This window comes from Vulpes vulpes, chromosome 11 (assembly GCF_048418805.1).
Source record: "Vulpes vulpes isolate BD-2025 chromosome 11, VulVul3, whole genome shotgun sequence".
Classification (NCBI taxonomy): domain Eukaryota; kingdom Metazoa; phylum Chordata; class Mammalia; order Carnivora; family Canidae; genus Vulpes; species Vulpes vulpes.
The window spans coordinates 100,201,738-100,216,544 of NC_132790.1; the positions used below are offsets into that span (position 1 = coordinate 100,201,738).

Here is a 14,807-nt window from a genome sequence, read left to right on the forward strand (position 1 = left end):
GAGGGAGAAGCAGGCTCCATGCACCGGGGAGCCCGACGTGGATCCCGGGTCTCCAGGATCGTGCCCTGGGCCAAAGGCAGGCGCTAAACCGCTGCGCCGCCCAGGGATCCCCTCTGAGCACCATTTTTGAAGAGACTACCCTTTCCTCACTGTATGTTCTAGGCTCCTTTGTTGTAAATTGGTCATATATGCATGAGTTTATTCTGGGCTCTTGATTCTGCTCTTTGGTTTGTGTGTATTAGTCCAATACTGTACTGTTTTGATTACTATCGCTTTGTAATGTAGTTTGAAATCAGGACCTCTGATACCTTGTGCTTTGTTTTGTTTTTTTGTCCTCAAGATTGCTTTGGCTCTTTTGTGGTTTGATACAAACTTTAGAATTCCTTTTTTTCTGTCTATGAACAAGCCATTGGAATTTTGATAGAGATTGAATTGAATCTGTAGATTGCTTTGGATAGAATAGATATTTCAAGTTTTCTTCTAATCTATATAGGTTATTCATTTATTTGTGCCTTCTTCAGTTTCTTCATTTTCAGTATATAGATCTTTCACCTCTTTGGTTAAGTTTGTTCCTAAATATTTTATTCTTTTTGATGCTCTTGTGAATGGGAACATTTTCTTAATTTCTCTGACAGTTTTTTAATTTACAGAAACATAACTGACTTTGATACATGGATTTTTCTATGTCACAGTGTTGCTGAAATTTGTTTTTTGTTGTAACAGTTTTTGGTGGAGTCTGTTTGAGAGCTTTGTTTTTTTCTTGATGTAATTATTAATTGCCATAAACTTCCCTCTTAGAATTGCTTTTGCTACATCACATTATCTTTGGTTGTTTCCATTTTTATTTGTCTCAGATTTTTTCTTTTCATTTATCCTTCGACCCATTCATTTGTCAACAGCGTGTTTTTTAATCTCCACGTATTTATGGATTTTCCAGTTTTGTTCTTGTAATTGATTTCTAGTTTCTTAACCATTGTGGGTGGAAAAGACATTTGATAGGATTTTAATCTTCTTAGATGAGATTGGATTCTGATATATTTTTGAAAGGAGAGACAAAGGAGTTGCTGTTGGATTGCATGTGGAGTTGGAAAAAGGAGTATAGTTGAGTTTTAACTCCCGTATTTTATGGTCCACGCATCCAGAAAGTTGAAGTTTCTGTTCACCTGATGGGAAAGAATGCAGTTATGCAAGTCTGTATACAATTCAAGATGCTGGGTGCCTGGGTGGCTGAGATGGTTAAGTGTCTGCCTTCGGCTCAGGTCATGATCCCAGGGTCCTAGAATTGAGCCCAGTATTGGGATTCCTGCTCAGTGGAGAGCCTGCTTCTCCCTCTCCCCCTATCCCTCCGTCCTGTTCATTCTTTTTCTCTCCCTCTTTCTCCATCTCAAATAAATTAAAATCTTAAAAAAAATTCAAGATGCCTTATTAAACATAGAAATAAAGGTATGAGTAGGCAGTTGTCTAAGTCTAGACTGTAGAGTAGAAAACTGGGCTAGAGGTATAAAGTTGGGGGTATATTATCATATGGATACAATGTAAAGTCATGAGAGTTTTTTTTTTTTTAATTTTTATTTATTTATGATAGTCCCACAGAGAGAGAGAGAGAGAGAGAGGCAGAGACATAGGCAGAGGGAGAAGCAGGCTCCATGCACTGGGAGCCCGACGTGGGATTCGATCCCGGGTCTCCAGGATCGCGCCCTGGGCCAAAGGCAGGCGCTAAACCGCTGCGCCACCCAGGGATCCCCAAGTCATGAGAGTTTAGATCTCAGTGTATGGAGAAGAGATTTAAGGGCTGAGTATTGGGCAACTTTCATGTGTAGAGATGGATAAGATGAGGAGGAACCAACAAAGATTAAGAAGGATCAGACAGTGAACCCAGAGAGTGGTGTCCTAGAATCCAAGGAAAGAAAATGTGAGGTTCCTTAGTCTAGCAGAATGACTATGAGTTTGGGAGCCTGCTAGGCCTGATTTAATTACTTAACTAGCTGTAACTTTTCTTGGTATCTCAGAGCCATAAACAGGGGTAACGCATGCTCAAGTAAACATCTGGCCTAACATCTGTTGCTTAGATAATAATTTGTCAGAAACACATTAGTCAAATCCACAAAGTTACATTTGTGGTTGATAGTATCTAAGAAAGGGATACTTAGCATATTCTGACAGGTCTAATATATGAGGTTCTTCTAATACATAAAATTGATAGCTGCATATTGCATGAGAAAGCCATGTGGGATTGAGAGACAAAATTGAGTTATCATTGTGTTAAATAGAGAATCTGGGTGAAGAAGTGAAAGTACTAGGAAATAATCTCTGTAGGACTTAATTCACTGTCCTGTGTAGTTCATTAATTGCTATATAAGGACTTTTAAAGAAAAAGTGTGGCAATGCAGTTTGTTTTGTGTGTCTTTTTTCCTGTAAAAATGCACTAATTTGTATCCATTTTCACATTTATAGAGGAAATTGTTAGGAATTACTGTGGGTACTTAGTTGAGTCTTCAAACATGAAAAAAATTTTAATTTGTGATTATTTTCTCTATAAAGGTATAGCAAATGAATCTAAAAAATTATATGGAGCACAGTTCCACCCTGAAGTTGGCCTTACAGAAAATGGGAAAGTAATACTGAAGAATTTCCTCTACGATATAGCTGGATGCAGTGGGACCTTCACCGTGCAGAACAGAGAACTGGAGTGCATTCAAGAGATCAAAGAGAGAGTAGGCACATCAAAGGTCTTGGTAAGGAATTTACATCTGAAAGTCTACAAATTTATGTCATTGTTAGAGCTGACTTTGTCACCATAGCTCTTCACTGTTGACTGGCTGATAGTTGTGTGAGTTGCACTGTTTCGAGGTGCTTTTTCAGTTACTGTGTATCCTTTTGGTAAAAACTTTTTAATGGTAAAGGTTTAAGAAGATAGTTTTTATTTTCTTGCTTATTTTACTCAGCTTGATTTTTCTTTTGATTTCATCTTGTAGGTTTTACTCAGTGGTGGAGTAGACTCAACAGTCTGTACAGCTTTGCTGAATCGTGCTTTGAACCAAGATCAAGTCATTGCTGTGCACATTGATAATGGCTTTATGAGAAAACGAGAAAGCCAGTCGGTAGAAGAGGCCCTCAAAAAGCTTGGAATTCAGGTCAAAGGTATTGATGAAACCCTTGAGTGAGCTCATCGCCTTAACCATGTACAGGTTTCTAGGGCGCCTGGATGCTCTAGTCATTTGAGTGTCCAATTTATGATTTTTGGCTCAGGTCAGGATCTCAGGGACATAGGATCAAGCCCTGCCTCCTGTTCCACCCAGTGGGGAGTCTGCTTGAAGTTCTCTCTCCCTCTGCATGTTTTTTACTTTTACATTATAATTATCTGGTTCATGAGGGGTCCCAGGATAAATTTTAAAACTGTTGATAACTCTTTTTTTTTTTTTTTTTTTAAGATTTTATTTATTCATTCCTGAGAGACAGAGAGAGAGAGAGAGGCAGAGACACACAGGCAGAGGGAGAAGCAGGCTCCATGCAGGGAGCCTGACGTGGGACTGGATCCCTGGTCTCCAGGATCAGGCCCTGGGCCGAAGGCAGGCTCTAAACCGCTGAGCCACCCGGGGATCCCCTGTTGATAACTCCCAATGTTATATGCATATCAGTAGAATTCCATCTACCATCCTGTTCTCTTCTACTCATTCTCTTTTTGAATTTTCTTTTCCGATCCATAATATTATTTATGCATGAGAATTTCTAAGTCTTCCTACAATAAGTATGGGTGTACAGATTATTTTATAAACTGAAAGACTTATACAGAGGAGTGAAGAGTTTATGGTCACTTTTTTTTTCTAGTTTTATTGAGGAATAATTGATATACATTACTGTATAAGTTTAAGGCTACAGTATGATGATTTGATTTTTACATATATTTTGAAAGAATTATCACAAATGTCTGAGTTAACTTCCATATTCTCATACAGGGACAATAAAAAGGAAAAAAAATTATTATGTGAACTCTTAGGGTTTACTTTCAACTCTTCTATATATCAACCAGCAGTATTACCTGTAATCGTCATGTTTAATATAGCGTTTTTACTTATTTATCTTGTAACTGGAAGTTTATACTTTTTAACCACCTTCTTCCAATTCCCCTTCTCCACATCCCCCACTTCTGATAACAAGTCTGATTTCTTTTTCTATGAGTTTCATTTTTTAGGTTCTTTTTTTTAAAATTAATTTATTTATTTTTAAATTTTTTAGGTTCTAAATATAAGTGAGATCATACCATATTTGTCTTTGTCTTATTTTACTTAGCATAATGCCTTTAAGGTCCATTTTAAGGTCCATGCATGTTGTCACAAATGGTAGGATTTCCTTGTTTTTTTTTATGGATGAATAATTTTCCATAGTATGTGCGCGCGCGCGCACACACACACATATGTACACCACATCTTTATTCATGCATTGATGTACTTAAGTGGTTTCCATATCTTAGCTATTGCAAATAATGCTGCTTATGAGTATGGGAGTGCAGATATCTTTGAGTGTTTTCATTTCCTTTGGGTATATCTCCAGAAGTGGAATTACTGGATCACATGTTATTTTTATTTATAATTTTTTGAGGATCCTTTGTCTTAAAAAGGATTTCATTTTATTTATTTTTAGAGAGAGATTGTGAGTGGCTGGGGGCAGGCAGAGCGAGAGGGGGAGAGAGAATTCTAAGCAGACTCCACGTTGAGCATGGAGCCCAACATGGGACTCTATCTCACAACACTGAGACATGACCTGAGCCGAAATCAAGAGTCTGACACTTAACTGCCTGAGCCACCCAGGTGCTCCCTGACACTTTTTCCTGTAGTGGCTTTACCAATTTACAATCCTGCCAACATTGCACACGGATTCCGTTTACTCCACAGCCTCGCCAGCTCTTATTATCTCTTATCTTGATCATGGCCATTCTAACAGGTATGAGGTGATATCTCACTGTGGTTTTAATTTGCATTTCCCTAATAAGTAATGATATTGAGCATCTTTCTAGGTACCTATTGTCCTTTTGTATATCTTCTTTGGAGAAATGTCTGTTCAGGTCCTCTGTCCATTTTTTGATTGAGTAATTTGTGTTTTTCCTGTTGAATTTTATAAATTCTGTATATACTTTGGATATTAAACCTTTATCAGAAATATGGCTTACAGATATTTTTCCCCATTCTGTAGATTGTCTTTTTTTTAATGTTTTCTTTTGCTGTCCAGAAATTATTTTACTATTAAAGATTTTGAGAGAGAGAAAGCATGAGCAAAGGAGGAGGGGCAGAGGGAGAAGCAGACTCCCCACTGAGCAGGGAGCCTGATCCAGGGCTCAGTTCCAGGACTCTGAGATCATGACCTGAGTTGAAGGCAGATGCTTAGGCTACTGAGCAATGTAGGCACCCCTGCAGAAGTTCTTTAGATTGATCATAGCCTCACTTGTCCATTTTTGTTCATACTTTAGGTGTCCTCTAAAAACTCATTACCAAGACCCATGTCAAGGAACATTATTCCTATATTTTCTTCTAGGAGTTTCATGGTTTCAAGTCTTATGTTTAGGTTTTTAATCTATTTTGAGTTAACTTTTCTGAGTAGTAGAAGTTATGGGTCCAGTTTATTCTTTTACATTGCATATCCAGTTATTCCACCATGATTTATTGAAGAGACTGTCTTTTCTCTATTGAGTATTCTTGGCTCCCTGTCAAGTATTAGTTGACTATATATGCTTGGGTTTATTCTGGGCTCTTGATTCTCTTCCATTTGTTTGTATGTTTTCATGCCAGTACCATACCGTTTGGTGATAGTTTTACAGTATAGTTAGAAATCCAGAACTGTGATGCTTCCTGCTTTGTTGTCCTTTCCCAGGTCTTTTGTGGTTATATATACATTTTGGGAGTGTTTTTTTTCTATTCCTTGGTATAGTGATTATGTTGACTCTATAAATGGCTTTTGGTAGCATTGACATTTAAACAGTATTTTTCCTGTCCATGAACATGGATATCCATCCATTTATTTATGTTGTCTTTGATTTCTTGCATGAATCACTTGTAGCTTTCATAGTAGACATCTTACACTTTCTTGATTTTATTTCTAAGTATTATTACTTTTGGTACTGTTGTAAATGGGATTGATTTCTTTTTTTTTTTTTTTTAAGATTTTATTTATTTATTCATGATAGTCACACACACACAGAGAGAGAGAGGCAGAGACAGGCAGAGGGAGAAGCAGGCTCCATGCACCAGGAGCCCGATGTGGGATTCGATCCCGGGTCTCCAGGATCGTGCCCCGGGCCAAAGGCAGGCGCCAAACCGCTGCGCCACCCAGGGATCCCAGGATTGATTTCTATATTTCTAGTTTTAGAAAATTTGTTATTGGTGTATAGAAACACTACTGATTTTTATATGTTAATTTTGTATCCTATAACTTTACTGAATTCATGGATCAGACCTAACAGTTTTTGGTTGAGTTTTATGGTTTTACGGTTTTCTCTCTATTAAATTATGTTATCTGCAAATACAATTTAATTTTTTCCTTTCCAATTCTGATAGCTTTTATTTCTTTTTCTTGCCTGATTGTTCTAGCTGGGACTTCAGTATTTATGTTGAATAGGAGGAATAGTGAGAGTGGGCACTCTTGTCTTGTTCCTTGTCTTAGAGGGAAAGCTTTTACCTTTTCACCATTGAGTATGATATAACCTGCGGGCTTGTTGTATTCTTTCTTTCTTTCTTTCTTTCTTTCTTTCTTTCTTTCTTTCTTTCTTTCTTTCTTTCTTTTTTTTAATATTACTTATTTATTCATGAGAGATACAGAGAGAGAGGTAGGAACACAGGGAGAGGGAGAGGCAGGTTCCCTGTGGGGAGCCCCATGTGGGACTTGTTCATAGGATCCAGTATCACGCCCTGAGCCAAAGGCAGTCACTCAACCACTGATCCACCTGGGCATCCCATATATGGCCTACCTTACGTTGAGATGTGCTCCTTCTCTGCCTAATTTGTTGAGTATAATCACTTTTTTTTTTTAAGTCCACTGGTAAACTACTTAGGTTTTAACTATATTTACATTTGTAGCTTTTATACTTTTTTTTTTTAAGTTCATTTATATATTTTAGAGCATACATGAGCCGGTAAGCCAGGGGAGGGTCAGAGGAAGAGGGAGAGAAGCAGACTCCCTACTGAGTATGGAGCCCAGTGTGGGGGCTTGATTTTAGGACCCTGAGGTTCTGACCTGAGCCAAAATCAAGAGTCAGATGCTTAACCCACTAAGCCACCCAGGTGCCCCTGTCTTTCATACTTTTTAAAAACAAAGTGTAATCAATAATATATTGAAATCAAGTCCATAACCTAATGATACAAACCATACATATTATTGAATTAGAATTGATGCCAGAAGGTTAAATATAAAATGAACGCTTGGAGTTAATCATAAAGTGAAGATGAGTCTCTTTTGAAACATCACTAAAATAACATTACAGGTGTAAAACAAGTGTAATGTAAGAACAAGGAATAGAGGAGGTGATAGTAGTCTGATGGTCTAACAAAGTGTTGGAAGGTGGAAAGAAGATAATACGGATTTTCTCTGATAAGTAAATGACCCTTGATCCTTAAGTTTCAGGATCCCTCACTAGCCTTCACTAGGGTTTTGGAAAAAATCCTGTAATGGGTCCTTATAGTGTCTTTACATAGTCATACATTGTTAAAGATGCAGATAAGATATTTTAATAATCCCCAATTTACTGTATTTCTCAGTGAAGTAGCCAGCTGTATTTCAGTGAAGTTCACTAGTTGTTCAGCCTTACTACCAAATAGAGATCTTACATTTAAAGTACTTTGCTCTTTAAAAATAAAAGGATAGCCAGCAATTGCTAAATATATGTTGATAAACATCAGTTTTTAAGAGACTGGTTAATTCAGTGGACGGTTCTGAGGACTTTGATTCTTGTATACGAACCACTGCTTTCAGTTCCCTTGGGGCTGTGCTTGTTTGTTCCTTTGGCTTTTGCTTGGTGCTCTGGTATGGCGCTGAATCCAGGGAAAGCAACCAGCATAGTGTATGATGTCATGGCCTTAGATTACTAAATGCCACAGGATTCCAAAGACAAACAAACAAATAAACCACCAAAACGTAATGAGTACCTGTGTCTGGACTCTATTAATCATGATTTATTAGTAGTTCTGTAATATGTAGGGAGGGTAAGGGGTGATCGAAAGATCCACCCAGGTTTTCTTTCTGTAGTTTGACCCATTATTTATGTTTTTTTAAAAATCTTCTAGTTTTAAAACATTTTTCTTGGGGCAGCCCTGATGGTTAAGTTGTTTGGCGTTGCCTTCAGCCCGGGGTGTGATCCTGGAGACCCGGGGTCGAGTCCCAAGTCAGGCTCCCTGAATGGTGCCTGCTTCTCCCTCTGCTTGTGTCTGTGCCTCTCTCTCTGTCTCTCATGAATAAATAAATAAAATCTTTAAAAATAATAAAATAAAACATGCTTCTCTTTTCTTCCTCAGTGATAAATGCGGCTCATTCTTTCTACAATGGAACAACGACTCTACCAATATCAGATGAAGATAGAACTCCACGAAAAAGAATTAGCAAAACACTAAATATGACAACAAGTCCTGAAGAGAAAAGAAAAATTATTGGGGATACTTTTGTTAAGGTATCTTCCTAATATCTACAGTGTGTACTGTTTTTGATGCGAATTTTAATATTTATTTTTCCTTGTCTTTATATCAAATAAACAAATTTGCTGACTAATTTTTATTGTTTTTTGGTTAAGAATTTTGGTGTATGTTACTATGACACTAACTGGTAGAAACGGTTTTATGTTTTAAAAAACATGTATACTTGGTAGGCTCTTATTGTAACTACTTAAGAATAGCAATTTCAGTTGATATAAGACTTTAGTTCTTTGGGTATTTCAATGGCTAGTTATCAGGCTTTTGAATATTTGCCTATCTTTATGAATCTTTTTAAAGCATATGTTCTTAAAAGAATTTATTTTGGGAGTTGGTGTAGATTTTATCTCTTGGTCAGTATTGCAAAAGGATTCTGAGAAATCTTGCAAAAAGCATAAAAAAGACTTTGCTATCTTTTTTAAAGATTCATCTCTTAAAAGACTTTTACTCCTCTTGATTATAGATTGCCAATGAAGTAATTGGAGAAATGAACCTGAAACCAGAGGAAGTTTTCCTTGCCCAAGGTACTTTACGGCCTGATTTAATTGAAAGCGCATCCCTTGTTGCAAGTGGCAAAGCTGAACTCATCAAAACCCATCACAATGACACAGAGCTTATCAGAAAGTTGAGAGAAGAGGTAAAAGCTTATAAGACTTTGCCATAAAATCTTTTTCTCTCCCATCCTCCCTGAATCATTTTTAAATGTACAGTTCAGTTATGATAAGTGTATTTGCATTGTTGTGAGACAGATCTCCTCAAGTTTTTCATCTTGTAAAACTGAACCTTTATACCCCTTGAACAGCAGCTGCTTTGTTCTTCTTTCCAGCTCTTAGTAATCACCATTCTACTGTCTGTCTCCGTGGATTTGACTACTTTAGATACCCTGTATAAGTGAAGTCATACAGCATTTGTCTTTTTGTGACTGGCTTATCTCATTTAGCATAAATCCTCAAGGTTCATCCGTGTTGTAACACGTGACAGGATTTTCTTCCTTTTTAAGGCTAATATTTAGTTGTATGTATATACACATTGTTTATCCACTTACCTGTCAGTGGACATTTGGGTTGCTTCTACTTTTTGGCTATTGTGAATTGCGGTGCTACAAACGTGAGTTGATAGATATGTTTTGGAGACCCTGTTTTCAGTTTTTTTGGCTATATACAAGAAGTGGTATTGCCAGATCAAATGGTAGGTTTTTTTTTTTAAGATTTTATTTTTGAGTAATCTCTACAGTCAACATGAGGCTTGAACTTACAACCCCAAGATCAAGAGTTGCGTGCTCTACTAAGTCAGCCCAGCACTCCTTGGTAGTTCTATTTTTAATTTTTAAAAGGAACTTAATGTTTCCATAATAGTTACGTCATATTATAATCTACCAGCAATGTTCCAGTTTGTCCACACTTCACCAACAATTGTTATTTTCTCACTCTCTTTTTCTTTCTTTTATTATTATTATTTTTTTTGTGATTCACACCCATTAAAATGGCTACTATCTGTATAGTGGCATCTCATTGTGGTTTTGATTTGCATTTTCTTAATAACTAATGATGTTGAGCATCTTTTTATATGCTTATTGGCCATTTGTATATCTTCTTAGGAAAAATGCTAGATCTTTTGCATATTCTTAATTGGTTTATCTTTTTATTACTGAATTGTAAGTGTTCTTTATACACTCTATAGGTTCTTTATCAGATAGGAGTAGGTAGTCTTTTCGCTTAATGGTATTATTTGGAGAGCTTTAATTTTGAGTCACTAGTATATTTTCTGATGCCTTGTATTCTAATGAGAGTTAGATCAGAGATGGTGGGTAGGGCGGCTCCTCTGATTTATATTTGAAAGGTTTATATGTAAAATGTGTTTTAAAGAGAAGTATGGAGATCAGTAAAATATTCATCTAATTTCTTATGAACACATGGAAGAAAATACTTTAAAATATGAAATTTTAAAAGTTTTTTTTAAATTTAAGGTGAGAGACAGTAGGAAAGGCCTATAATTTGTTACTCTTTATTTTCCATGTCCTTTCCATTACTAATTTGTATTAATTGGCTTTTTCCCTCTGTAGGGAAAAGTAATAGAACCTCTGAAAGATTTTCATAAGGATGAAGTAAGACTTTTAGGCAGAGAACTTGGACTTCCAGAAGAGTTAGTTTCCAGGCATCCATTTCCAGGTAAAAATAAATAAATAAGTAAATAAATAGAATTGATTGCTTGATTTGTTATTAAACCTTCATGTTGAAGAAAAATCAATTCAGACAATTTTGAAATAACTTTTTATCTCAGGGAATATATAACTTTAGAAAAAGGTGTAGGTAGGGTACAAAAGTCTTCTTAGTATCTATTGTGTATACTTCATTTTCTTACATAATCATTTTCCATTGTATTTACACCACCCCAGTGAGTCTGGGCTATGATGTTGCCATCAGATAAGAAAACCAAGGCATGGGTTTTTTTTTTTTTTTTTTTTACTTTTTAAAACCAGAACGTTTATTTTGACTAATCGTTGAAATCCTTAAGATGAACTGGATGCTGCAACAGCTGCCCTCTTGGGCTTAGGTGTCGTTCCTTCACGGAATCCATGCCTGAATCTGCGGTATACAATTTTTAGGTGCCTCATTCGACCGGTCCCGGTGGTATTCCGTCTTTTAGCCTTGGCACTCCAGTTATACTTTCTCTTCCGCTTGGCAGGGTAGCCACACTTGCCGCAGGTGGACTTCTGAAGGTGGTAGGCCTTAGAGCCACAGCGGCGGCACAACGTGTGCGTCTTATTGCGACGCTTTCCGAACGATGACGTCCCCTTCGTCATCTTGTTTCCGCGGCAGACCCCAAAGAGAAGGCATGGGTATTTTAGTAACATTTGCCACACAGTTTTTTACAAGTCTTAATTTACTTCTTATTTTAGAGAGCAAGCATGTATGTGCTTGCCAGCAGGGAGAGAAGCAGAGGGAGAGAATCTTAAGCAGGCTGCATGCCCAGTTTGGCAGCCCAGAGTGGGGTTAGGATATGACCTGAGCCGAAATCAAGAGGCAGACACTTAACAAGCTGAGTCACCTAGGTGCCCCACATTGTCACACAATTCTTAGTGTTAGAACTGTGATTTATATGTTCTTTTACTATACCATGATGGCTTCCATGGAAGTCCAGGTTAAAATGTGTTTCTCTGAAATCCTGATCCAATGGTAGACTTGTCTGAATGGATGAATTAACTTTTTTTTCATAGTACTATATGTAAGTAATTCATGAACAAATAAAACATATTCAGTTTAAGTAGTCATTTGCTGCAATCATGTAGAAAGATAACTAGCTAGAGATAGTATTTCTTTAAAGTTAAGACTGAGAGTCGTAACATTGTTTTCATTATAATTTCTTGAGTTTGGTTAAGTCTTAGACCTCATTTTCTGACTTTTTATAATAGTCATTATGTGACGAGTTGAGAGAATGGTCTAATTAAATTAAACAACATAGTAAAAGTTAACATTTCTTAAGTACTAGGATGTGCTAGGCTTTCTGCTAAGTATTTTACACATACTGTCTTATTTGATCCTCGATAAAACTACCATCTATTTATAGATGAGGAAATTTTGGGGATGGAGCCCAATTTGCCAAAAGTTAATGCAGATAGGTTTGGAGCTGGAATTCTAGCCTTGATAATCTCTCCTCAGAGCTTGTACTCGTGAATACCATGTTGGTCCTGTAAGCAGCGTGACAGAGGTATATAGCTCATGTAGTAGTTAGCACTGTTTGTATCAATAAACTTCAAATCTGGGAATTTAAGATGTTCTGTCTAACCATTGTGTTGGCAAAGAATTGTGTGTGAATGTAACGGAGAGAGCCCAAGTGGTCCTGTGTCCTTGGTCATCATTTCACTAGATTCACTTGTCTTTTAAAAGCCTATTTTATATATAGGATTTTTTTATTAAAGATTTCTTTGGTAAAAATATTTAGCTGCTTTTAAAAAGATTAGGCATACTATTTACCTTTTAAGCTATTTATTCTACAGATGAAGAATAGAACTGGGGAGGTAATGGAACATGGCTAAGGTTTTGTCTATAATCAGCTGTCTCATGGGATGCCCTTTCTGTTATAGTAAAGAAGCAGAATAATTTTTTTTAATAGATCCATGTTATTTTGTATTCATCCTTCTAAGAAGTTGGTGAAATAGAAATACCAGTTCACATTTTTGGAATTAAACAGTCTGTTGTCCTTTTTTTTTTTTTTGAACAGCAGATTCTTCTTCCTAAAATTAGATTGGTATTTGAACCCGGGTGGTGAATAATAAGGTGGTTCATTACGTTGTTCTCTTTATTTTTCTATATATTTAAAAATTGCTTTGATAAGTCTAAAAAAATGAGCACCTATATTGTGAATTAATATTTATTGGAGAATTTTGTGACATTTCATACATGGACTATAAAAAATGGAAATCATTGATGTAGAGAGAAAGCATTTTAAAAAATGATCTGTTAGGGGATCCCTGGGTGGCTCAGCGGTTTAGCGCCTGCCTTTGGTCCAGGGTGTGATCTGGAGTCCTGGGATCGAGATCCGCATCGGGCTCCCTGCACGGAGCCTGCTTCTCCCTCTCCCTGTGTCTCTGCCTGTCTCTCTCTCTCTCTCTCTCTCTCTATGTCTATCATGAGTAAATAAATAAAATTAAAAAAAAAAGATCTGTTGGATGGGAAAACTAATGGTTACATTTGAAATTAAACACTTAAAAACTTTAAAGTAGTGGGGCTCGGTTGGGTCTCTGACTCTTGGTTTCAGCTTGGGTTGTAGTCTTGGGATCCTGGGATCAGCCCCCTAATTGTTCACCGTGCTCAGCAGGGAGTTCTCTCTCTTTCTATCTCTCTCACTCTCTCTCTTTCTCTCTCTCTCTCTCTCTCTCCCTCCCTCCACCCCTCCCCCCTGCCCATGTGCTCCCTCCCATAGATAAATAAATCCAGAAAAAAAAAAAAAAACGTAAAATGGTTGTATGTCAATTGTATGTCAGTAAAACTGGAAAAAACTTACAGTGGCAAATGGAGTTTAATTTTTGGAAGGATTTTATATTGGAAACAGTGATATTTTTGTATTAAATATAAAACTTATATTAAGTACCATTGTTACTATTCTCTTTAGGTCCTGGCCTGGCAATCAGAGTAATATGTGCTGAAGAACCTTATATTTGTAAGGACTTTCCTGAAACCAACAATATTTTGAAAATAGTAGCTGATTTTTCTGCAAGTGTTAAGAAGGTAATAATTTGCATTGAATTTGTATATTAGAGGAGCTTTAAATAAACACAGCCCATCAGTATAAGGAATTGAATAGATAATTGTAGTATTCTAGTATTTACAATGAATTTATTAGTTTCATTTTTTGAAAATTCAGAGTAATATAACATGTTAAATGACTATAAAGAAAATATTCTACAGAGACTTGTAAATCCAGACTTCTCTTTTCAGCCTTACAACAGATAAGATACCTGGAATCCCTAAAAAATGCTAGATATGAAAGGGTGTTTATTTTATTTTTATTTTTTTTTAAAGATTTATTTATTCATGATAGACACATAGGGAGAGAGGTGGAGACACAAGCAGAGGGAGAAGCAGGCTCCATGCAGGGAGCCCGACGTGGGACTCGATCCCGCGACTCCAGGATCGCGCCCTGGGCCGGAGGCAGGCACCAAACCGCTGAGCCACCCAGGGATCCCCCTGAAAGGGTATTTAAAAATATTTTAGAGGTGCCTGGCTGGCTCAGTTGGTAGAGCATGTGACTCTTGGTCTTGGGTTATGAGTTTGAACCTCATGTTGGATTTAAAAAAACTTAAAAATATTTTATATGTAAAAAAAAATTATATGTAGCACAAGAAAATAAGGGAAAACTCTTTTTTTTTTTTTGGAAAACGTTTTAACTCCAAACTGAGGATGATGAGTGTTAGTCTCCCAGTCCTTCTATAGATTTGGTGCCTAAATTCATAATCTTTGTGGTCTGAAAAACTTAAAGCTAAGAATTTAAAATGGACCTTGGTTGGTAGTGCCTCCAGGTGTCAGGATTAGCAATGTAAATTCTTTCCAGAGTATCTTTAGGCCTTAAAATATCTCTACACATAGGGTTCCAATGAATATATATGAACTTAAGTTGCAAAATACATGTAGAAATAAG

General features: G+C 36.7%; 2 protein-coding genes across 3 annotated transcripts in view; one reads left to right on the top strand and one right to left on the bottom strand.

The window, feature by feature from the left end:
• GMPS (guanine monophosphate synthase) overlaps positions 1-14,807 on the top strand; it is a 94,332-nt gene that overhangs the window by 46,881 nt on the left and 32,644 nt on the right. For both annotated transcript variants that reach the window (XM_072727222.1, XM_072727224.1), the window contains 6 exons: positions 2,542-2,735; positions 2,976-3,141; positions 8,499-8,650; positions 9,133-9,306; positions 10,732-10,837; positions 13,782-13,897. In XM_072727222.1, the coding sequence (XP_072583323.1) occupies positions 2,542-2,735; positions 2,976-3,141; positions 8,499-8,650; positions 9,133-9,306; positions 10,732-10,837; positions 13,782-13,897 (908 nt within the window). The remainder of the gene's footprint in view (positions 1-2,541; positions 2,736-2,975; positions 3,142-8,498; positions 8,651-9,132; positions 9,307-10,731; positions 10,838-13,781; positions 13,898-14,807) is intronic.
• Positions 11,136-13,615, bottom strand: LOC140594470 (large ribosomal subunit protein eL37). The gene has a single exon (XM_072727229.1). It carries the CDS (start codon positions 11,521-11,523, stop codon positions 11,179-11,181), a length of 345 nt encoding a protein of 114 aa, XP_072583330.1. The 5' UTR covers positions 11,524-13,615; the 3' UTR covers positions 11,136-11,178.

What these genes read in the sequence shown, in the direction of transcription:
- LOC140594470 (XM_072727229.1), bottom strand. Translation starts at nt 11,523, where the DNA reads ATGTTACTAAAATACCCATGCCTTCTCTTTGGGGTCTGCCGCGGAAAC.